Genomic DNA, 24323 nt, shown 5'->3' with positions numbered 1-24323 from the left:
ACTGGAGAAGGAATGCCTAACATGAAAAGAATTGCCCTCAACTCTCTGACGTTTATATGAAGAGAGTCTGGGACCACATATCTTGTGTCCTTAGGCCCACTGTCGGATGCAACTGTCACTAGTTGGAGCAACAGTAGAGGTTGGCAGGATGGGATCCTGGCACAGATCACATTCTCCTGGAGCCATCAATGAAGGGAAGTTAGGACATCTGTTGGCACTGTCACTGCCATGTCCAGCAGATGGAAGGCCAGATGGTGAATCCGATCTAGTCACACCTTTGGAGAGTGGATGTACGTGTATTCTGCCATGAACTCAAAAAATTTCATACCATTTCTGGCTGTGGTCATCCAGGAGGCCTGCAGGCACAGGATGGATTCCTAGATGGCTAGGAACCAAGTTCTGGGCAGAAAGGCAGTGGCAACAGTAGAATCCAGCAGGGTGCCTTCAAACTCTATTGTCAGGGTGAGGACCAGGATGGATTTGGCCTCATGCAGGGGAAGATCCAGATCTAAGAAGACTGCCTGGATGAGGGATATATGCTCTAGTACCTGGATGGAAGAGGGTCCCCAAATCAGCCAATCATCCAGGAAGGGATAGACCTGAACTCTGTGCTTCTGGAGAAAAGAAGCTACCACCACCATGCATTTGGTGAAACCTGGGGTATCCATTTTTCACAATGATCCATTGTTATGGTCGACCAGGCCATGCCTTGACAGAAACCTGCCCCTGCTGGGTCTCTGCTTCTTCTGAGGCACAGGAGGCTGAGAGTGGTGCTGTGCTGCAGGGCACCACCGCACTGGAGATGAGTACGAATGTCCCAGACCCTCCTGTACCAAGGCCGGTGTGCTCTGGGTGGCTGGTGCTGCTTCAGTGGCCAGCACTGGGCAGAGAGCCACCTTCATTAGGAGGATCTTCAGCCAAGAGTGTCTCTCTCTTCCTTAGTACAGGGCTCGAAACTCCGGAAATTGTCCATAAGGTTGGCTTCTTCAAGACATTTTGGGAAGGCTTTGTGGGGGTCTCTACAGGTCATTGGCTTCAGGCTCTTGGCACAGGGCTTGAAGCCTTGGAGCCCGGGCATGTTCTGCATGAAGCATATGGGGACACAATCTCAAATGCCTAACTACACCACAAACTACTACTAACAACAACTAAGTAACACTAAAACTGAACGAGAACTGCTAAGGTGCACTTGCTAAGCAAGCGAGACATGTTCTAATGACCATCATGGGTGATAAGGAGGAACTGAGGGGGAGAGGGCCAACAGGGGTATATATGTGCTGGTACAGTGGTGCCACTCCAGAGGGCTTCCCTGCTGGCCCAATGGATACTGCTGAGGGAAAAATCTTCTGACGATCTGTGAATACGGCGTGTGCACACCTACATGGAATGAACATGAGTAATCACTTAAAGAAGCATCAGAGACTACAACTACTAGCTTAGAAACAGAAAAAGTTGATATTTTCTTTTAAAAACATTATCTTAGTTCTATTTTAATGGAAACTCAACTTTATATGGTGCTTGTGAAAGAAACAAGACTGACGGTGTTACAGACTGACACATTATGTACAGAACAGGAAAGCTGCTTGCATGCATCACTACAAATATGTCTTATATCTTGTCTGAAGGACCATAAAAACAGAATACTAAAACTGAAAGGGACCTCAAGAGGTCATCAAATCCAGTACCCTGCCCTCACAGCAGAACCAAGCACCTTCTAGATCACCTCTGAGAGATGTCTATCTAACTTGCTCTTAAATATCTCCAAAGATGCAGATTCCACAACCTCCCTAAGCAATTTATTCCAGTCTTTAACCACCCGGACAGGAAGCATTTCCTAAGGTATGTCTAGACTACATGGCTCCATCGACCGTGGATTATTTAAATCACCGCTTCATTTTCCTATGTCTAGTAAACTCATCTACATGGCTCCGTCAATGGAGCCATGTAGTCTAGACATACACCTAATGTCCAATCTAAACATCCCTTGTTGCAATAGAAGCCCATTGCTTCTTGTTCTATCATCAGAGGTCAAGGAGAACAATTTTTCTCCCTCCTCCTTGTAACACCCTTTCAGGTACTTGAAAGTTGCTATCATGTCCCCTCACAGTTTTCTCTTTTCCAAGCTAACCAAACCCAGTTCTTTTAGTCTCCCCTCATAGCTCATGTTTTCTAAACTTTTAATAATTTTTGTTGCTCTTCTCTGGACCCTCTCCAATTTCTCCACACCTTTCTTCAAATGTGATGCCCAGAACTGGACACAATACTCCAGTTGGGGCCTAATCAGTGCAGAGTACAGCAAAAGAATGACTTCTCGTGTCTTGCCCACAACACTCTGGCTAATGCATCCCAGAATCATGTTCACTGTTTTTGCAACAGCGCGCGTAAAATGGATTGTTCCTTTCTAAGTTGAGTACTTTGTATTTGTCCTTATTAAATGCTATCCTATTAACCTCGGACCATTTCTCCTGTTTGTCCAGATCATTTCTGATTATGACTCTATCCTCCAAAGTACTTGCAACCCCTTCCAGCTTAATATCGTCTGCAAACTTTATAAGTGTACTCTCTATGCCATTATCTAAATCATTGATGAAGTTATTGAAGAAAAGCAGTCCCAAAACTGACCCCTAAGGAGCTCCACTTGTTATACCCTTCCAGCATGACTGTGAACCATTAATAACTACATTCTAACAACTGTTATCCAGCCAGTTATGCACCCACCTTATAGTAGCCTCATCTAGATTGCAGTTCCCTAATTTATTGATAAGAAGGTCGTGTAATATCACATCAAATGCTTTACTAGGTTTACCGTGCCCACTTCTTCCCCCTATCCACAAGGAGGATCCTATCAAAAAAAGTCCATGTTGGCTGTTACCTATCACCTTATTATCTTCCAGATATTTGTAGATGATTTCCTTAATTAACTGCTACATTATCTTTCCTGGCACAGAAGTTAAATCTCTTGAAGTGGGCTAGTAGTTCAGTATTCTTGAAGCAGCAGGCTAATCAGAGCACTAGCAGCCTATTAAGGCTTGCTGGGGCTTGTTCATAAGGCCTCGGGAGGGCAGTAGCCCAACATCTGAGAGTGAGAAGGTGCAGTGTGTGTGAGCTGAGGACTATGAGCAAGGCAGAGTGTCATGAAAGAGCAGGATTGATTTGCTTGGGAACCAGAGGAAAGGTACTGGGAGGAATTGTTTGAGGAAGCAGCCCAGTGAAGAAGCTGTCAGACTGGGAGTAAAAGAAACCTTTTCTGTTACTGCTGCTTTAGGGGTTCTTGGGCCAGAATCTGGAGTTGTAGGCAGGCCAGGGTCACCCCCCCCCCTCCCCAGCCCTCCTGATGCTACTAAAGAGTCTGCTCCTGAAAGGGGAGACCAGGACTACAGAGGGTTTTTCACTCCAAACTATGGACTAGCCTATGATGAGTATGGCTCAATAGGATGTGACCCTTGTTTCTAGAAAAAGGAAGAGGCAGTGTAGAAAGTCACAGTGAGGCTATGTCTAGACTGCAGGCTTTTTTCGGAAGAAGCTTTTCCAAAAGAGATCTTCCAAAAAAACTTCTTCCGAAAGAGAGTGTCTACACAGCAAAAGCACATCAAAAAAGTGATTTGCTTTTTTGAAAGATAGTGTCCATAATGAATAGATGCTATCTCACATGTAAACTGTGATTACTATGGAGGGGGGCCACCAGAGCACCTGTGCTTTTTCCTCTTTCCTCTTCTTTCGAAAGAACTCCATCTTCCCCATCCACACACACCTTTTCTCTGAAAGAGCTCTTTCAGAAAAAGGCTTCTTCCTCATAGAATGAGGATTACCAATGGTGGAAAACCCCCTCTATTCTTTCATTTTTTTTGAAAGAATGCGATTGCAGTGTCGACATAAGTGAAGTTTTTCAGAAAAATGACCATTTTTCCAAAAAACCTCTTCAGTGTAGGCATGCAGCCTCTGAAGCAAACACTGTCCATGTGCCAAGCATAGTCAGAGCATTGCCACCTAATGTGCAGGAAAAGGCATGTGAAATTAATCAAGCTTAGCTGTGTTCTATACATTAAAAAATCCAGTAGTACAGCATATATGGTGAGACGTTTGAAACAAACAAAACCCCCAAGGGGATGAATTCATTTTATCATTGAAATAAACCAAGTTACACCAAAGAATAACTTGGCCCATTAGCATGAATGTATTTTGTACTATTAACTGACTACAAATGTTAACAAAAGCAAGGTAATCTGAATATACTTTAACAAAGAGGAAATCTCCTTCCCTTCTGTCCTATTCATAATCTGATTTTATAATATACAGTTTGAACCTCTATAGTCCAGAACTTTCTAGTCCAGAAATATCTGTTATCCAGAATGATTTTAGTTAGCCATATGTCTACTTTTCATGGGTGTGGCTAAGTTTCCTGGGGTCCCATAAAGATTTTTTATAGCCTTCAGTCCTGATTCTCAGTGTTCTGTGCTGTTATTTAGCTTAATTTACTCCTAAATGTCCTCTAACAGCCCAGTAAGTAATGGAATCATTGGTAATGCTGCTCGACAATATTGACCTCCCATGGTCTGGAAAATTCTCTGGTTTGGAACTGGTCAGGTCCTGACTAGGTGCTGGACTAGAGAGGTTCAACCTGTAATTAGATACCATATTTGTCATCTTCAAATATCTCCAATGTTATTTAATTGACAACAGGGAGGGGAAGATGCAGTAATACCATTTATGACAAATGTTGATGGTTCTAGATATATTTAGCCTCTTTTTAACATTTTCCCAGTATCAGTGTGGAAGTTGTTTGCACACGTGTACATTTTGCTGCAGCTATATTTATGTGGTGTTATCTTATTGGCAAATACATGTACTCAGTGCTTTTCTTGTAAAAAAAAAAAGGTGTCGATACTAGGGAAAAATAAAAAAAAGCACTGGGGGAAGGACGGGGGGAAGGGGAAGGAGGAAGGGGCGAAAGCTCAGGGACAAAATGCAGTCGTGGCCTCTTTAATTGCCATGTGTCCAGAGCAGGTTTCCATCTGGCATGTTGCGAGTGCTCCCAAGGCCGGCTAGGGGTTGTGCTGGAGAAAAAAAAGGGTGATGGTACCATCACAAAAAAAGCACTGCATGTACTCATTGTTGAACTTGTACTGTGGCTCATCATGTGTACTGTAGTGTATCTAGAAAAAGTTCCTTTAATAAATAGGATAAAAAGCCAAGCAACAATTACTACTGTTTACTATTACTTTCATAGGACGTTAGGTGTGGAAGAGACCTCAGGTCATCTAGCCCAGCCCGCTGCCCAAAGCAAAGGCAATCCCAACTAAATCAACCCAGCCAAGGCTTTTTCAAGCCGAGGCTTAAAAACCTCTAGGGATGGAGATTCCACCACCTCCCTAGGTAACACATTCCAGTACTTCACCACCCTCCTGGTGAAATAGTTTTTCCTAATATCCAACCTAGACCTTCCCAATTGCCACTTGAGACCATTGCTCCTCATTCTGTCATCTGCCACTACTGAGAACAGCCTGTCTCCATACTCTTTGCTGCTTGAACTCCATTGATTTAAATGGAATAACGCCTGCATAACTCTCATTAGGTTATAATTGGGCTGAATGGGAATTGTGAACATTGAGCACATTGTAAGACTGAGCCAATATAGTATACATAGATATACATCTTTTAAAAGAAGAACATAAGAATGACCATACTGGGTCAGACCAAAAGTCCATCTAGCCCAGCATCCTGCCTTCCAACAGTGACCAATGCCAGACGCCCCCGAGGGAGTGAACAGAACAGGTAATCATCATATGATCCCTTTCTGTCATCCATTTCCAGTCTCTGACCAACAGAGGCTACGGACACCATTCCCCAGTCCCACTGCCACTGCTCCTGGCCCCAATCGCTGGCCGCTCACAATGGCCCTGGCCACTGTCCGCACTTCCCAACCCTGTCACTGGCCACCGAACTCCTGGCTGGCCCTCGCTCCTCCTCTGGTCCAGCAAACTCCATGGTCCTGTCAGACCATAGAGGTTGCCGGACCAGAGTGTCCTGGACCAGAGAGGTCCTATCTGTACCAGTTGGGGAAATGATGGAAAAGTTAAAGCAAATAAGCAAAAAGGATACATTCTGTTGATATTGTAATCATTATAAATATTTGCAGTGTATTGAATTAACAGGAAAAATTCTGTTTAGCAAATGTAAACAGTAAATTACAAGCAACCCCTTGAAATGAATGGAATGTTCTTATGGTGTCCACTAGATGGCGGACATTAACAAATTATATGTATGTTAAAAATAAAGTTCCAGTGCAATGGCTTTTTGGTTGCCCTTTTTACTGGTAAGAAATTATACGTGGCCTGTGATCCTTCTGTTGGCTGCTTCAGTTTTTAATTTAATATTTTTAGTGGCAGGGGGCTTACCATCTACTGCTAGTGTGTGATTTATTAATCATTGGTTACACTTTTCACTTTCTTCCATGCCAAATGACTACCAGAATTCCTATACACCTTTGGCCAGATAGATGGGACTTGTGCGCCTCTCTATGGAGTCCTGATACCAAATGGATTTGTTTATATATATGTATATATATATAGTGGTGCACCAAAATCTACAATCAATGGTTCATTAAAATGAGGATAAAGCCACCACTTCACAGGGATGATATGGAGAAAAATTAATGTTTGCATTACCGGAAGAGGTAATATCTTGTATTGGACCAAGTATTGTTGTTATGAGAAAAGCTTTTGAGTTTCCAGTTAATTTGTCGAACCAGAGGATGTTGCCAGAGGAGATGATGAAGTCCAAGACTATAACAAGGGTCAAAAAAGAGCTAGATAAATTCATGGAGGATAGATCCATCAATGGCTATTAAACAGGATGAGAAGGAATGGTGTCCCTAGCCTCTGTTTGACAGAAGCTGGGAATGGGCAACAGGAAATGGATCAGTTCAGTTCTGTTCTGTTCATTCCCTCTGGGGCATCTGACACTGGCCACTACTGGAAGACAGGATACAGGGCTATATGGACCTTTAGTCTGACACAGTATGGCTGTTCTTATGTTCTTACACAGAGCTCTTCTTCAGGTTTGTGAAGCACTCAGATCAATGCCAGATTTATGCACAAGCTAAATAAGCTATAGTTTTTTAGCTATAATTATGAAGCACCTAATTTTTTTAAAAAAAATACTAGTTTTTAGTTGCATCCTCACCTATCTACCAGCATATATACAAATATAAAACTTTATAATTTCTATTTTCATTGTCCTTTCTGTTAGAATAATATCAATTTTTGGTCATACAATTGGGCCTCTTAAACTTGAAATAGTTTAGGCCCTCAGCATGTCTTAATCTAGGCCTGACTCAGATACCCTAGTAGCGAGCACCGTAGAGAAGCACACCAGGAAGTTAACTGTGTTCAGAGCAGGGGTTGAATAATTCAGAAGGGTATTTTTCATTCTGCGGCTTCAGGTTAGTGCAGCGCCAGAAGTCAGTATCTGGTAGTATCATGTTAAAACTCTCTTGGTATTAAAAGCCATTGGTGTGGCATCAAAGGTGTATATTTTTACTTATACAGGTGAATTTGAAATAGCATTTTTACTGTACTGTTTCATTTTGAGATGTCAAGAATAGTCTGTCAATGAACTCCCATTACAAAAATAAATAAATAAATAACAATTGCCCAAACATGCAATTTTTGTGTACTCAAAATGCATATTGACTTGAACGGGCTGTTGGGTGCACAGGGAATATAAGATTAAGACCTATAATGTTTTAGCATTATTCTAATCAATAGTCATTCTTTACAGATGGATCCCCACTAATCCCAGCTCTTTCAAATAGTTTTATCAAAGTAGCAAAGTAGCAGTAGTACTTACCATGACGTAGCAGAATATTTAGATTTTTAAGGAATATTTAGAAACTTATACAGATTGAACCTTTCTAGTCTGAAATCCTCAGGACCTGACCAGTTCCAAATGAGAGAATTTTCTGGACCGGGGAGGTCAATATTGTCTAGCAGAATTACCAACACTTCCACTGCTTACTAGACTGTTAGAGGACATTTAGGGGTAAATGAGAGCAAAATAACAGCAGAGAACAATGAGAGCCAGGACTGGTGGCTATAAGCAAACTTTATGGGACTGTGGGAAACTTGGCCACAGCCATGAAAAGTGGACATCTGGCTAACCAAAATCACTCCAGATGACAGATGCTTTTGGATGGCAGACTCTGGATTAGAGAGGTTCAACCTGTAATTGAGTAACTGCTGATACTAACCTGACTATACCCAATGGCAAACTCCATGTTGTTTGTGAACATAGAAATATTTTTTTTATTAAACTGGGTGCAAAATGTGCAAAACAAATCTAATGTGCTTATATTTGGAAAAGAAACATGAATATATGAATGATACATACTGGACAAAGTAAATGGCTAATATATTAGCAACATACTATGTTTAAAATTAAATGTTAAATATTTACAGCTTACTTCTACCACCATTGAAGGCAATGGTCTTATTGATTTTGAGGGAAGCAGGCAGCCTTATGCATTTACCATTACATCATAAGTCCAGAATTGACAATGTCTTTGAAAAAAGAGCATTAAGCAAGTGATATTTGTGCTACCTCATATGAAGATTTAAACTACTTTGGTTTCTATTTGTATTTTGATATGTCTTCTTAATTTTTTTTTTAATATTACGATGGGAATACTGCCTAAAATCAATGGAACAAATTGCAGCTCTGTTTTTGCTTCTGAGGCATTAATGAAACTATGAGATAAGTGACCAAGAAAAATGTGATCCTGATCCATATTCCTTGTCCTAATGAATACTACCATCAGTTTATTATGTGTCTGATCGTAGTAGTACAAAGTATTCCTCTAAGAGATTGTCATCATTTGAAGAGGCGTGACAAACAATGCAGGACACTAAATTATAGCTAGGGAAGCAATGAGCTCTCATCAACTCCCAAAGACAGAGAATTTTCAATATATTACAGAGTGCGGGGAAAAAAGTGATGGGACTAAATCAGGACTGCTTATGGATGTGTTAGTCTCAAACCACTAGAACTGTTGTGTTAATCCTGTTGTACTCAGCAGCTGTTAGTGGTTCCAATTACAGCACTGCTGTCCAGGTAGAATTTTCAAGTTCTGTCAATAAGTATTTAGCATTAATTATGCTACAAGGATGGATGCATTTATCATATGCCTCGTGCTTGCAGCACAAGCCTCTATTAGCTTCAGCCCATTAACCTTTGGAACATAAATACTAGAACAGCTGGGAATATCTTGCTCCCCTAAAATAGGGTGAAAAATAACCACTTTATTAGTGCTCTCTCTAAGTTAACAGGCGTAGTAAAAGCTATGAGTCTGCTCTGTCACACTAAGCACCACAAAAGGTAGTCCTGTCTTTAAAGACTAAACTGAATGTGAGTGTAGTGGGTCATTCTAACAGCTAGTAAGTAGTCAGGCACTGGCTCCACAGTACTTTCTGTGTTGGACAGTCTAGATGGGGTCCCATTCAGGTCATGTGCAAGGGGGGGGGGGGCTCTCAATTCCTCCTGAGTGTTCCTTCCCCTCCTCCTAGGGTTCTGTTATGGGGACCCTGGTCCATCCACTTCACAAAAATTCAACCCAGGGCCCTAGAGAGGCCTTACAGTGTATGGACCACTTAATGATACACCCCAAGTGATACTATCCCCGGGGTTGCTTCCTGTAGGGCCATCTCCTTTGTTTGGGGCATGATTGCAGACTTAGAAATATCCACTTAATCTGCCAATGGATACATCTTATGCCAACAAGATCGATTTTAGGGTTTTCTGTATATCTTCCTTTTCCAGAGCTTTTTGCACTCTTACTACAAATTGCAGGTAAAGATAATCTGTCTGCTTTCACAAGTGCTCTACTTCACACAGAATCCTTACAAAGGAGGTCCTTTCAATTGTAGACTGGTTTTACTCATACTCACTGTTTCCTTCTGCATTCGATAGCTCTATCTATTCTGAACTCAGGTAAACTGATGAATCCTTCTGCTTTTTCATCCTATCACAAGAAAAGAAGAAGTGCAGGTTAAGATGAGTGAATTATTAACTCTATAGAGGTTTTGGGGGGTCTGTTTTACAGCTTAAGGCTACGTCTACACTGGCATGATTTTCCGAAAATGCTTTTAACAGAAAAGTTTTCCGTTAAAAGCATTTTCGGAAAAGCACGTCTAGATTGGCAGGATGCTTTTCTGCAAAAGCACTTTTTGCGGAAAAGCGTCCGTGGCCAATCTAGACGCGCTTTTCTGCAAAAAAGCCCCGATGACCATTTTCGGGGCTTTTTTGCGGAAAACAGTACTGGGCTGTCTACACTGGCCCTTTTGCGCAAAAGTCTTTCGGAAAAAGACTTTTGCCCGAACGGGAGTAGCATAGTATTTCCAGAAAAACACTGACGATGTTACATGAGATCGTCAGTGCTTTTCCGGAAATTCAAGCGGCCAGTGTAGACAGCTGGCAAGTTTTTCCGCAAAAGCAGATGATTTTGCGGAAAAACTTGCCAGTCTAGACACAGCCTAACAATAATTATATTGTGGATACCTTCCTTCCTATTCATAATCGTATGGACCACTTGCCTTCCTAATGATGATCAAAAACTTTACTGTAGCAATTGTTCAATTCAACAATTGTTTAGATTGAAAAGTAATATTTGGAAAGTTATTAATGTAATTTTCATTTAGTTAAATGTGATTTAACAGTGGAAGAAGACCAGCACAAGATCGGCCAGTTTTCTGTAGACCACCCTTAAGCTCTGTGAAGATCACTGATGTTTCATGTACCACATAGGCAGGGACATCAACATGCACATATACACACAACACAAGCAAACGCTCCAACTGTTTTCTTGTTATCCCAAACATAATCTAAGAAGACCCAATATTAAGCAGAACGAGAGGAACTGAAACAGGGGATAACTAATGCTGCTTATAAAATTGTCAGCATTAAAATATCAGAAATCAAATCAGGCCATGTAGAATAAAACAGGTGTTAGTTTAAGAAATGGAAGAAAAAACATGCATTTTGCTTATTTTTTTGTAAATTATTACACAACATTTCTGTTCCTATTAATGTAGCTTTACATGTTGGCATTGTGGCACTTCAGGAGGAATATGAAATGAAATTAAACACCATCATGAATGATGATTTGAAAATGACATATTGGCAGTCTCCATATTAATATCATAACAACTGAACCTCTGTATTTTTTAAAAAAAAGTCTTCATGCCTCAAATCAGCTGCTCTCCTGAGTCAGGATTTCACATCCGATTTAATTTTTAGAATATAGGGAGGAACTCATTCCAGGTGTAATAACTGACATTCATGGTTGATTTTCCCCACATTGTTGCTAGTAGGGCAAGATGACAGCAAAGATCTTCTGTTAATCTAATTAATAGCAAACGTGGAAAAGTACTGTTAATTTCTGACAACTGTAGTTCTTGAAGTATGCCATGTTGTTTTTGTGCTATTTTATTGTGTTAGACACATATGGATAGAAAACTTGAACAGAATCATTGCAGCTGAATTTTTTTCTAGCCAAACCCAAATATCACAGACTCACATCCAATCACATTCAAAATCCAAAAAACTCTGCCTCATTAACTATTAATTGGCAGCCTTAGCTTCCTTTATTTAAAAGATTGAAAAATTTAATTTTGGTTATTTTCTTTCAAGTATACTTACATTCTGATTTGTGTACCAGTACAGTGAAGAATCCTTCAGAATAAACCAATATTTTTTCCATTTCTGTGTAAAGTATCCTTTGGCATCTTTTTTCTTCCACAACCAGCCTTCACAATCTCCATGGCCCAAGTCTTTGCAGGAAATCCGCCTTCTGCTCCCACTAGTCAGAGAGCTCCCTGTAAATGGGAAGATAATATGAAAGACTGAGGGGTCTTTTAGCTATAAAAACAAATATAATAACTTACTTTTTAAAGCAAAATGCAGGACAATGTAGCACTTTAAAGACTAACAAGATGGTTTATTAGATGATGAGCTTTCGTGGGCCAGACCCACTTCCTCAGATCAAATAGTGGAAGAAAATAGTCACAACCATATACAACAAAGGATACAATTAAAATAAATGAACACATATGAAAAGGACAAATCACATTTCAGAACAGGAGGAGGATGCGGGGGGGGGGGGAAGAAGGAAGGTAAGTGTCTGTGAATTGATGATATTAGAGGTGGGGAGAGTGGGATGTTTGTGAGTTAATGGTATTAGAGGTGATAATTGGGGAAGCTATCTTGGTAATGGGTAAAATAGCTTGAGTGTTTGTTCATTCCTTTTTGGAGAGTGTCGAATTTTAACATGAATGACAGTTCAGAGGATTCCCTTTCAAGTGCAGATGTAAAAGGTCTTTGTAGCAGAATGCAGGTGAAGTCAAGTCATTGAGAGAGTGTCCTTTCTGGTTAAAATGGCAAGAAACTGTTTTTTCTTTGTGATCTTGTCCTTTGGCGAAGTGTCTGAGATGTTTGTCCAATGTACATAGCAGACGGACACTTTTGGCACATGATAGCATAGATTATATTTCTGGATGCGCAGGAATTAATGCCCACAAAACAGATATCAGACAAGATTACACGGCTACATTTTTATCACTATTTTACTTTTTAAAGTTAGTGATAATCCAAAACAGGAATCTCTCTAAATTGAAATCCTTCATATTTCAGATGTCAGCGTGGTTCAAACCCTGAACTCCTGAATCCGGACCCATCCTATGATTTTGATTTCCAGCTGTATGCAAAGATAGAAGAGGCCTGGTTTTCAATTCAGATTTGGATTGAATACAATCTTATTAGATTTTTTAATACCAAAGGAGTACTGCCACACGGGCAGGGGCGGATATAGGGCAGGGCGAACGGGGCGGCCGCCCTGGGCCCCGCGCTTAAAAAAGCCCAGCGCATGTGCCGTGGCGCCACTGCGTGGCAAAGGGGGGGCCTCGCGGAATTATGCTGCCCAGGCCCCGCAAAACGGTCATCTGCCCCTGCACACGGGGTCAAATCTCATAAGAAAAGTTTGTGATATTTTGGCATCATCAATTCCAAACCAAAAATCTTGTCTTGATTTGGCATTTAAATGTCATAAAGTTAAATCTTGATCCAAATCTAAACAACACTTTTTCAATCAATTTTTATCTCTTAATTTAGGAGCCCTAAAATAGAACATAAGAGTGGCCGTACTGGGTCAGACCAAAGGTCCATCTAGCCCAGTAGCCTGTCTGCCGACAGTGGCCAGCACCAGGTACCCCAGAGGGGGTGGACCGAAGACAATGATCAAGCGACTTGTCTCGTGCCTTCCATCTCCAACCTCTGACAAACAGAGGCCAGGGACACCATTGATGTCCTCTAGTTCTTCTATTATGGGAAGTAAACAACTTTTCTTTATTCACCCTTTCCACACCACTCATGATTTTATATACCTCTATCATATCCCCTCTTAGTCTCCTCTTTTCTAAACTGAAAAGTCTCAGTCGCTTTAGCCTCTCTTCATATGGGACATGTTCCAAACCCCTAAGTCAATAAGTCAAATAAGTCAAATTTTGGTAAGAAAGCTTATTTTCTAGAAAAAGGGAATTTCATTATTCTGTAAGAATATCTACAATATTTGAACTCTAAATTTAATTAATATTTTAGCTTCGCTGATCTCAGTTGAAATGCACTGTAACATTTTCATTACTTCAACATATCCTGGTTGATAATCCTGAAATGTCACTTTGTCTTCCAGATATCACTACCAAACAGAATTTTTTCTTAATATTGTATATTTTTTCTTTAAAAGTCTATGAAAAGTTAATTCAAATATTAGATGGTTTACTGTGAAAAATCAAGTTTACACTAAATTGTATTTGTCTGACTGCTGTGAAGGAGAGCCAGAAGTTTAGATCATATTAAATTACAACTCTTTTCTTGATCGTATTCCATTGATCTTAACATTTTGTTATTTACAAAATAAGATATTGTATCTTAATCAGATTGAGAATACTATTAGTGTTTTGATTGAATAAAGGTGAAGTCTTCAGGCAGTGAGTTAAAACTGCAAACAGAATAAAAATGCCAGTTTGTATGTACTGTATATAAATTATACCAGATTATTTTAATTCCCCAAATATATTATAGAATAACAAAAGAAGTGCCTTTTAAGGCTGTTTTTTTTTGCGGAAGAGGATATTCAAATCGCATGCTCATTTGCATATCTTCTTCTGATTGTTTTTGTGGAAGAGGTTTTGCCGATAAAAAGCCCCGTGTAGATGGGGCCATTTGTTGGAAAACCTCTCTTTTTGCAAGATCCCATATTCCTCAAAAATCGAAGTTTACAGAATCTTGCGAAAAAAGGGGTTTTTCCGACAAATGACCCAGTCTTCACGGGGCTTTTTAACAGAAAAACCTCTTCCGCAAAAAGAGTTGGAAGAAGATATGTAAATGAGTACGCAATTTGCATATCCTCTTCTGAAAAAAACCCTCAATGTAGACATAGCCTAATTTATAACTTTTTATTAAACTGTTGTTTCCTTGATATTCTCAAATAGGTTTTATTGAAGAAGTAAGAAATGGCATAATATATGGCTTTTTTCCACTGAAGTAAAAAGAAATGTTCAAACTTCTTCAATGGGAGAACAGGTCCACAATACGGTTCACCTGAGTATTTACTAGCAAAAGATAGATGAAGGTATATGATATCTGGAAATACATGAATTAGGTGTGATCCTGATTTTGGACCTGTGCACATGGCCCATATACCTCACTTTGACATAATGAGGCCTTCATTTTCCAAATTCTGTATTTATTAATTCAAATGGCTTACCTTTGGACCATTTTTTGGTTTTTACCCTCAGAGAGGCGTAGTGGAAGGACTATAAGGAGAGAAAAAAATATGGATAAGCATGAGTACATACAATATTAAATCATGTTATCATGTTGATATACAGTAATTTCTTCATTAACTATTGTTTGTGCCTGTAATCTTTCTATCTCTGCCATTTCAAGTACGAAAAAATCTCAATTTTTAATAATCATGTTATAAAATATGGTCACAAAAAGTAATACAAATTGCAGTTATTAGGCAGCAGTAAAGTGATAGTAATTGGAGAAACTGAGTAATCACTGTAATCTCCTTTGGTGCTTTGTTTTATAATAATAGGAGTCTAAAAACAAACACTAAACAAGCTGAGCAATGCAATGCTAAATTAATTAACTAACACCTTTATTTTCACAGAGCTATCTGGGGTATTTAGTCACATACCTCCCCATCAAGTCAACGGAAGGTCTGTGGCTGAATCCTTGTTCAGTAGTGATGAGGCAATTTTATAGGGTTTTCCACAGACATTACATAATAACAAAATCACATTTGTTCATTTTAAGAATAAATTAAATTGCTATACACAATCAATTCAAAGACAAATTTCTATCCCAAATCTTATACAGTTAATATGCAATTTCAGCTTTTGTGTAATGCCATATTAGTGGGCACTCATATACAAGTCCTTATATCCATGATTTGTAGTAGCAATAAAGTGATATCCAAAATTTAGTGATAGAGCATCATTTTATTCTTAGGGCAGGAATAACTACTACTCTTTTGTGACTGCAGAATATACCACTAATTCTGAAAACAATGGAATTTTAAGTCATTTCTATACCTTCAAAAATGTAAGAATGATTTAACTGAGTGGGAAAGTTTTTTATGTATGAGAACGTCATGGGAGAAAGTGCACGCCAGCTTGAGAGAGAACCAGACTGCTGGTGATTGAAACTGTAATCACTGGCAGGCTACAGGCAAGAAGCCTGTGGCATCACAGGGCAGAGTATAGTAGAGTCATGTGATGAATGAAAGGCTGCCTTTTTCATCCATTTTGTCCTATCTGACACATGGCTTGTCAGCTCTCTGTCAGGGCCTGTTGCCTTTGCTATTTGCCTGTAAAGTGCCTAGCATATTAATGATATAATGTCTACAGCCAACACAAAGATGTACACAGTATTTCAGGTGTTTTAACACATTAAACATATCTAATGCTCCAGTAACTAGAAGAAGTTATTGTGATTAAGCAGCATCTTTTTTAAATAAGGAAATAGATCATAACCATAAGCAATAGATGCAATAATCTAAGCAAATCAGAGTGCAAGAAACTGTTTAGTTATTGAAACAACTGTACAGTGATCGTTTCCCCTTTTTGTACAATTCTCTGTGCTCTAATTGCCTCAAAGAGGTTGTTTTGTCTCATTCAGGCTATTTCTCAATAACAGTAATATGAGAACCAATACAGGGCGATACCCCTTCATGTTAATTGTGCAAGGATTTGCATAATCCCTCTGTGGTTATTTCTCAGTAACCACATTGCACTACTCTTTGTGCTGATTTGCTTCTATAATCTCTCTCTGCTCCTGTTCTCAGGACTTTAAGGTTCTTACCAACAAAATGACACTTTTTTAGCTTCTTATTTCCTTCACATAAAGCAGAAAAACATCACTACATCTATGAAAAAGAGAAACAAAGAAATCCACCCCTTTTAAAACAAAGAACACCTCAAATGAAAAGAGAATGGGGCAGAAAAGATGTTTTCTAAACACTTTAAAATACCAAACCACCAAATCCTTTTGAATCATTACCCTACCTCAGGCTATGTTCTGCTCCCACTGAACTCAATGGGAATTTAGCTACTGAGTTCAGTGGGAATAGTTTTGAGTCTATTATCTTATTTCTATTCCCATATCACCCTTTAGGCCAGCAGGGCTCCTCTGATAGGTTTAGTTTGGTTTTGGAGCAAAGCATACTGCAATCTGAAGGCAACCAGCTTTGCTTGATAGGATACAATAAAAGAAAGTGAGGACCTAAAAATTAAAAACCAACCAAACAAAAAACTAATGAAGGCCGAAGGATGAGAAAAGAGATGGTAGAAAGAAGGACCCAGATATTAAGATGATCACAATATGCACGTCTACTCATGAATAATATTATAGTCGATACAGTAGCTCAGCCCTATTTATTTTAATAATAAATTCATTTAATGTCTCCACATTTTCATTTATAACATGTCTGTAGATATTTGAACTGATAATGCCTTATTTAATCTTTGAAATTGTTACAGTGCTAGATGACATTTTTGTAAATGTCCTCAAAAAATGAGGAGTAACATTAATTCGGACTAAGGGCTTTAGTCCGAACTAACGCATCCCGGCGCGCACTTCCTGGTTTGAATCAGATGTGATTCGAACTAGCGCGCCGGCGAGATCATGTTAATGGAGCGCGGGATATTTAAATCCCCGCTTCATTAACTACTTCGATTGTCTCCATTTGCATCCCTAGTTCGAACTAGGGATGCAGTGTAGACATACCCTCAGACAGAGAACATTTAAAATTCACGTTTAGAGCCCATATTCATAACCTTACATATAAAAATCCTACAAGTATATGAATAGCGTACATAGAATCAGCAGGGCATAAGCTTTCATTAGATACCTCACTTGGCTCACTTTGCACAGAATTTGGGGCAACACACCACAGCGGGTGCAACAATGATCTTCCTGTTCACTTTAAAATCCTAAAACGTGACACAAGTAGAATACACAATGCAGATATTATCTAAGAACTACTAAATGCCTATATACATATGCAAACAGGCATCAGATTATACTCCATTCTTGTTTTCAATGTTGTCATCACAACCAATATGGGCTAAAAAAAGCTTTGTAGTCATAAACTGCAGAAAACATGAATCCCTAAATATTAGATCATAACAACAAACACATGTAGGATGGCAATTTAATTTAGAATAACTGCTTATCATTTTGTATGTGCTAGATCACAGTGAAAAGCTTAAAATAATGCTCTAAATTGGCCATCTTATATTTTCATTTCCATACATCCAATTTAATTGAGTATTCTTAAATTTGTTGTAAAAATATTGGTTTTGGGTTGAAATTTTCATTGCTGAATTTTAGTTTTCATCAAATTTTTACTGTTCAATTATTTCTTCCTGAAAATTTACATTACATGAAAACTGACAGAACTCCAAATATAGGGATTGCCATTTCTTCTGTATTATCAAAATAGTATAAATGAGACATAGGAAGGGAGGACATTCTGCAAAAGTAGCATTTTTCTTGATAAACAGACCCTATAAAAGACCAGCAAATACCACAATAAATAAATCCCTATACTCTTCTTTTCATCAAAGATTCCCTTGACAGCCTAGCATGAAATGAAACAAAAATAGCAGAAAAGTTACTCAATAGTGCAAGACTGTGTGCAGATACATCAAATATTCTGAGTTAGCTCAGCACAAAGAAAAGATTAAATAGTAAATCCCAACAAGAATTGGCATTATTAGACTTTGGGCCACGAAGGGAAGCTGTAAATACAAATAGTTCTTTGTAGATATGAAATAACAATGAGAACCTGAAAAAATTGTGCCATTATGGAGTTACAAATAAGTGCAACTATTTTTACTACTTTCAAAATGTATCATTTTCTTAGTTATCCAGGGGCTTGGGGACAAGGGCAATTGCAAGTTAGTGGTTAGTGCAGACGACTGGGCATAAGAGACCTTTTCTATATGTCTCAATTTATCCATCTGTAAAATCAGAATAATGCCTACTTGCTTTTGTACAGAGCTTTGAGCTTCTATGACAGAGCATGCTATAATAAGTGCATAAGCTAATTATTATTCATTGAAGAACATCTTTTTATGAGAAAGAGTTAAATGGTAAGTACAGATTATATAATTTACAATAATTCATTTTAAAGTATAACCCTTGTTAAATATGTTTAAACACTGCACAAGTATACCATATTATAGCAGCATCTGAAGACAGGATTCTGAATGCTAGAGAGCCTTAAGCAAGGCATAATTTTAAATGGCAGTGGTGAATGGAAGAGACTGTCTCAGGATCACCTTGGGCCAGCTGTTCAGGCCATTCTCCCAGCTAACAAGAGTACAATGTTTGACATGCTGAAGACAGAAAGAGTTGAGCTCTGAGACTGATAAGCCCCACAAATGTAATGAGTTTGAGGTCCCGCAAAGACTTAGTAAATTCTTGCCATTTTCTAGATGGGAGAACTCGAAAAGTATGTGGAGTGGTGTGGAAGATTGAAGAGAGAAAGGCCAGAAGTGTGTTACTGTGTTTTAAGATAACTATTGTTACAGGAGCAGGGAATTGGATGTTAAATCAGGAAAAGTGGCAAAGAATTAAACAATGTATTGTGGCCTATATGCCTTTATTTAAAGAGAGCAGTGACTTAGTGGTGCTGTGCAAAGGCACACTCTCTGGTGATGCTTTTTTTTTTGAATGGGGATGGATCAGGATGGAACAGGTTTTTCCCTCTACTGTCCCTCCTCTGTGGGCCATTGCAGGTGACTATCCCATGGCCTTTGCTCCTCTCTATCCCATTGTCAGGATCCAGAGCTAGGAGCACAAGGACTGCTGTTTATAGAAGCCTTTCACAACCTGTGACACAAGGTCCCTGGGTGGGTCAGAGATTGCAAGGAACAAATCTGTAATCTCAGCATCTGTAAATATGAGCTTTTACTGCATCAGTTAAAATATCTACATCTGTTATTTCAAAGTCTGAAGCAGAAACATAAATGTATAAGTGGCCTCGTCACTAGCAGAGTAGGCTGGGGGAGGGGAAGGGGGCGGGGAGAGGTGGGAGGCGGGGATTAGAGAGCCACACTTTGTAGGCATAGATTACACAGTTTTGGCCAAAATGTACATTGATAAGACATGACATCTACAATAAATAAATGATATCCTTGGAACATTTTTAGAAATAGCTTGACTGCTTACAATTCCTTAAAAATTTAACCAGAACAGGTTGAGAAGCAGAGTAGTAGTTCCTTACAATAAGCTGGAGAATGCCTATAGAAAATTATTCATTATGCAAAATCTCTAGATCTGATTCAACAGAAAATATGATGAAAATGCAAGCAAAACAGATCAGAGGAAACAGAAGGGACTTGCAGTTTTAAAATATGAGTCAATCGGCCTCATTTTCCTTCTTCTGAGTACTGAACAGCATGTAAAATCACATTGGTCAAAAGAACACATAAAAAAGGGCATAAGCATAAATGCTCAGCAATGCATGCTTTGCTAATTTGCAAAACTCTAGATTCAAATTTTAAGATGCAAAGGAACCAAATAATCCCTTTTATACTACACAGAATAAGTAAACATTTAAAACTTGCAACTTCAAAATGACTCAGAGTGGCTATGAGAACCAGCTGGAAGATGAGAGAATGTACCGTGGTTGTCAGAATGTAGGGCCTCTTCTCTAACCACAGCATGAAATGTGGCATTAAAAGAGCAACACAAAACATGCACTGACAACAGTCTGCATTTGTGAAGATCCGCTAGCGAGACAAACCTCAGCATAACCACAGAGAAGAACATAATATTTAGCTGACACAAAAATGCCAAACTTAAGAGTTGCATCTATGTTTAAATAATATGACAGTGATCAGTGATTTAGACTAGCTAAAAATATTTAAGGAAACAAATACATTGAAGAAAATTTGATTGTATGCACCTTACCTCTACTCAGCCTCAAGAGTTTTTACCTTAATTCAATAACTGAAAGCATTGAAAACAGATCAGTTGGTGCTCCCACCTGCAGTGCACCTTTAGAGGAAGCCATATGTGCATTATAGTGCCATATTCCTGGGGAACAACAGTAGAAGTGTTTGTCGGCTGTGATGATATTTAAACTGAGGATGGAGTGAGGAAGAAGGAGGTGCAATGAGTTCTTTGTAGACTCTATAGAAGATACTGATGCACCCTCAAGAGAAGCTCTTTTCAGCATTACCTACCTTCCTTAGTTTGACTGGGGAGATAGAAAGCAGGTGGAAGTGACAACAGGAACGATCTGTCAATAATATAGGCTCATGCCTTAAGTGAGCAGAGGTTCTGTGATCTAATTTCCTCAGTGCGGTAAGTAGTGGCAAGAATGGGCCTCTGGGCCAAGAAGATAGAATGAGAAAAAAAAGAGACCGTGCAAAGGGTCAACCCATCATTCCCACCCATCTCAAACAAATTCCACATGCAATAGTTTTTCTTCTAAGAACATGTACTTCAAAGATAGGCCTATAAATCACAGCGATTAGCTCTCATCCCATATTTGTGTGCTATCTCATTTACCGGAATGGATGTTTCATTACATGTACTAATAGCTTGTGCACAGCTATCACTACAGAAGGGAGTCTAGATTGCTACTATAGTAACAATAGCACAGCTGCCTGCTGTAAGTGGGGACAGATCAAGACCGGTAAGTAGTGCTCCAGCAACCATCAGAGACCAGGCATATGACGCTGAGAGAGCTCCATATGGAGGAAGTTCAAGTGGCCTACCAGGTCTAGGAATCACAGCAACTACCTCACATCACATGTTTATCTACCATCTCAGATTAGAGGTTTCATGAAAGTGTTTGCTTCACATGTAAATTGAAGTGTTAATGTTCATTATGATGGTCACTATGGAACTCATCCTTACTATAGCCAAAAGAGAAAAATGATTTTTTGGTGTAGAGTATGATTTTTGTGCTATGGATGCAGGCCGTCCCTATGATTTATGGGGCCTATGCAATACTATTAAACCAATGCCTCTATGCTAATGGCAGCCCTAGGGAAATGAAGATTTTTTAGAGAGGCGATTTTATAATCTTCAACAAAGATACTAATGAAATGTGTTGGAGGGGTTTAAGCTGGGGCTGTAGAGGATGACCAGTGGTGTTCTGTTATTTTCCTTTTTGGGCCTGTCTTGAAGAAGCAGATTCCTGGGTATTCGTCTGGCTCTGTTAATCTGTTTCTTCACTTCCCCAGGTTGGTATTTAAGTTTTAAGAATGCCTGATAGAGATCTTATAGATATTTGTCTCTGTCTGTGGGACTGGAGCAAATCCGGTTGAATTTTAGGGCCTGGCTATAAATATTTGATCATGTGATGTGTCCTGGATGGAAGCAAGAGGCATGTAGGTAAGAATAATGGTCAGAAGATTTCCAGTATTGGGTGGTGTTTATGTGGCCATCATTTAGTTGTACTGTAGTATCTAGGAAGTGGATCTCTTGTGTGGACTGATCCAGGCTAAGGTTGATGGTGGGGTGGAAATTGCTGAAATCCCCATGGAATTCTTCAAGGTTCTCCTTCTCTTGAGTCCATATGATGGAGATGTCATCAATGTAGCATAAGTAGAGGAAGGATGTTAGGGGATGAGAGCTGAGGAAATGTTGTTTGAAGTCAGCCATAAAAATGTTGGCCATAAAAATCTTGTGGGGCCATGCAGGTGCTCATAGCAGTGCCGCTGAATTGAAGATATAAATTGCTCCCAAATTGGAAATAGATGAGACAAAGTCACAGAGCTCAGCCACCAAGTGTGATGTGGCATCATTATGGATAGTGTATCTGATAGCTAATAATCCATTGTCATGTGGAATGTTGGTATAAAGAGCTTCTACATCCATGATGGCCAGCATAGTGTTTTCAGGAAGCAGTACACATTACATGATTTTAATCTTTCCTCAGAAGTCAGTCCCTCCAGCCACTTAATAATATTAGTTGTATGTCTCTGAATTTCTTTGTTTGTTGCCATCTTTCAAGTACTGAAAGTGCCTAAGGCTGTTTCTCATATTTTAAATATAAGTCTGATAATTATCCTTTAAATCTCCTTCACCCATATCATAGGTGGGTTTTTTTTGTGGGGGGGAGGGCATTTTTTCTTAATCAATAGTAGGCCAGGGCCTATATACTTCACTATTAAAATCATATTGGTAATTAAGCCTTTTCTGAGACTTGTTTTATGAAAAATTAGGTGTGCTTAGTTTTGGTTTGCCACAATATTTCAATAGCAAAAACAGGCAACAAGAATCACACCTGTTACTACTGTTCAGCCCTCAGTTAAGTCCTGTCCTTCAGAATAAAGGCCACATTCTGTATCTCAGGGTTTTAGCCAATGTTTCTATGTAATTAACTCTGACCTTTCAAAAGAGGCTAATGAGAGCACAAGGAAACAGAATATGCTAAATAATCAGCCACCAGCAAAGGCAGAGATGTAAGTAGGAGCTAGAGGAAGACTGTTACAGGTAGGATATTTGTAACAAGGAATGGAGGCTGCACCCATTCAAGAAGTTATTGCAGTTATTCATATGAAATGTGACCCACAAAGGAATTCAATGGGCATATAATTAGGTAGGACATAATTTAGAGTTAGATCAGAAATGGCAAGGATGTAGTGATATAATTCATTTTTGGGGTATGTCTAAACTGCACCCCTCTGCTGGCAGAGGGATGCAGATTAGGCTGGGCGAAATTAAATATCCCATGCTTCATTAGCATAAAAATGTCTGCTGCTTTTTTTCGGCATGGAGCTTTGTCGGGGAAAAGCGGCAGTCTAGATGCTGATCTATTGCTAATGAAAGCCATTCCCAATAGATCCCTTATGCCTTGTAAAACGATATTTAAATCCTCGCTTAATTAGGAATTTCGCCCAGCCTAATCTGCATCCCTCTGCCGGCAGAGGGGTGCAGTCTAGACATACCCCCTATATTCACTTGTCTCCCAGACATTCAGTATGTTTTACATTTAGTGCACTTAAATGCTCAGAAATCCATAAAAATGTGTGCTTAATACTTTGGTATTGCCACATTTCATATGCCCACAAACATTTATTCTGGCTGAATACTTTTATATATTCTAACACAAATAGAAAGAGAAAATATTTTTAACAGTATTGACAGAAACGTTTTCATTAAATCTAATTGTCCAACTGAAGGAAAAGTAAACAAATAGGTGATTGAAATGAGATTTTAATAACTTAGGGTATGTCTACACTAGCCCCCTAGTTCGAACTAGGGAGGCTAATGTAGGCATTCTAAGTTGCAAATGAAGCCCGGGATATTTAAATATCCCGGGCTTCATTTGCATCTTCCCGGGCGCCGCCATTTTAAAATGTCCCTTAGTCCAAACTCCGTGCCCGCGGCTACACACAGCACGGAGTAGGTAGTTCGAATTAGAATCTCTAATTCGAACTACCAGTACACGGGGTTCCACATGTGAACCCCCTTCCTCCATCCAAACTCCCTTGCAGGATCCCACACCCTCTCCTGAATCCCAGTCTCCTACCCCGAGCTTCCTTCTGTATCCAAACTCCACCCCAGACTCAGCACCCCTTCCATAGAAAAGTAAGGCCCTTCACCACTTACCAAATCCTTGGAGTGGCCTCTCATAAAAAATTATTGCCTACTCCCGGTTTACACTAACAGAGGACCTGGCTGCAAAAGTCTGATTCTCTACTCCATGGCACCTATGTAGTTAATTACACTGCACAGTGGAA

General features: G+C 39.4%; 1 protein-coding gene across 1 annotated transcript in view; it reads right to left on the bottom strand.

Moving 5' to 3' along the window:
• The window catches only part of LOC102456352 (connector enhancer of kinase suppressor of ras 2-like), a 104351-nt gene that overhangs the window by 54851 nt on the left and 25177 nt on the right, over positions 1-24323 (bottom strand). The window contains exons 3-5 of the mRNA XM_075941202.2: positions 14813-14861; positions 11692-11867; positions 9942-10015 (exon numbers count right to left, since the gene is read on the bottom strand). Of these exons, the coding sequence (XP_075797317.2) occupies positions 9942-10015; positions 11692-11867; positions 14813-14861 (299 nt within the window). The remainder of the gene's footprint in view (positions 1-9941; positions 10016-11691; positions 11868-14812; positions 14862-24323) is intronic.

Source organism: Pelodiscus sinensis, chromosome 13 (assembly GCF_052426305.1).
Source record: "Pelodiscus sinensis isolate ZL-2025 chromosome 13, ASM5242630v1, whole genome shotgun sequence".
Lineage (NCBI taxonomy): Eukaryota > Metazoa > Chordata > Testudines > Trionychidae > Pelodiscus > Pelodiscus sinensis.
Note: the sequence above shows the minus strand (reverse complement) of the source record. Positions and strands in the feature narration are given on the sequence as shown.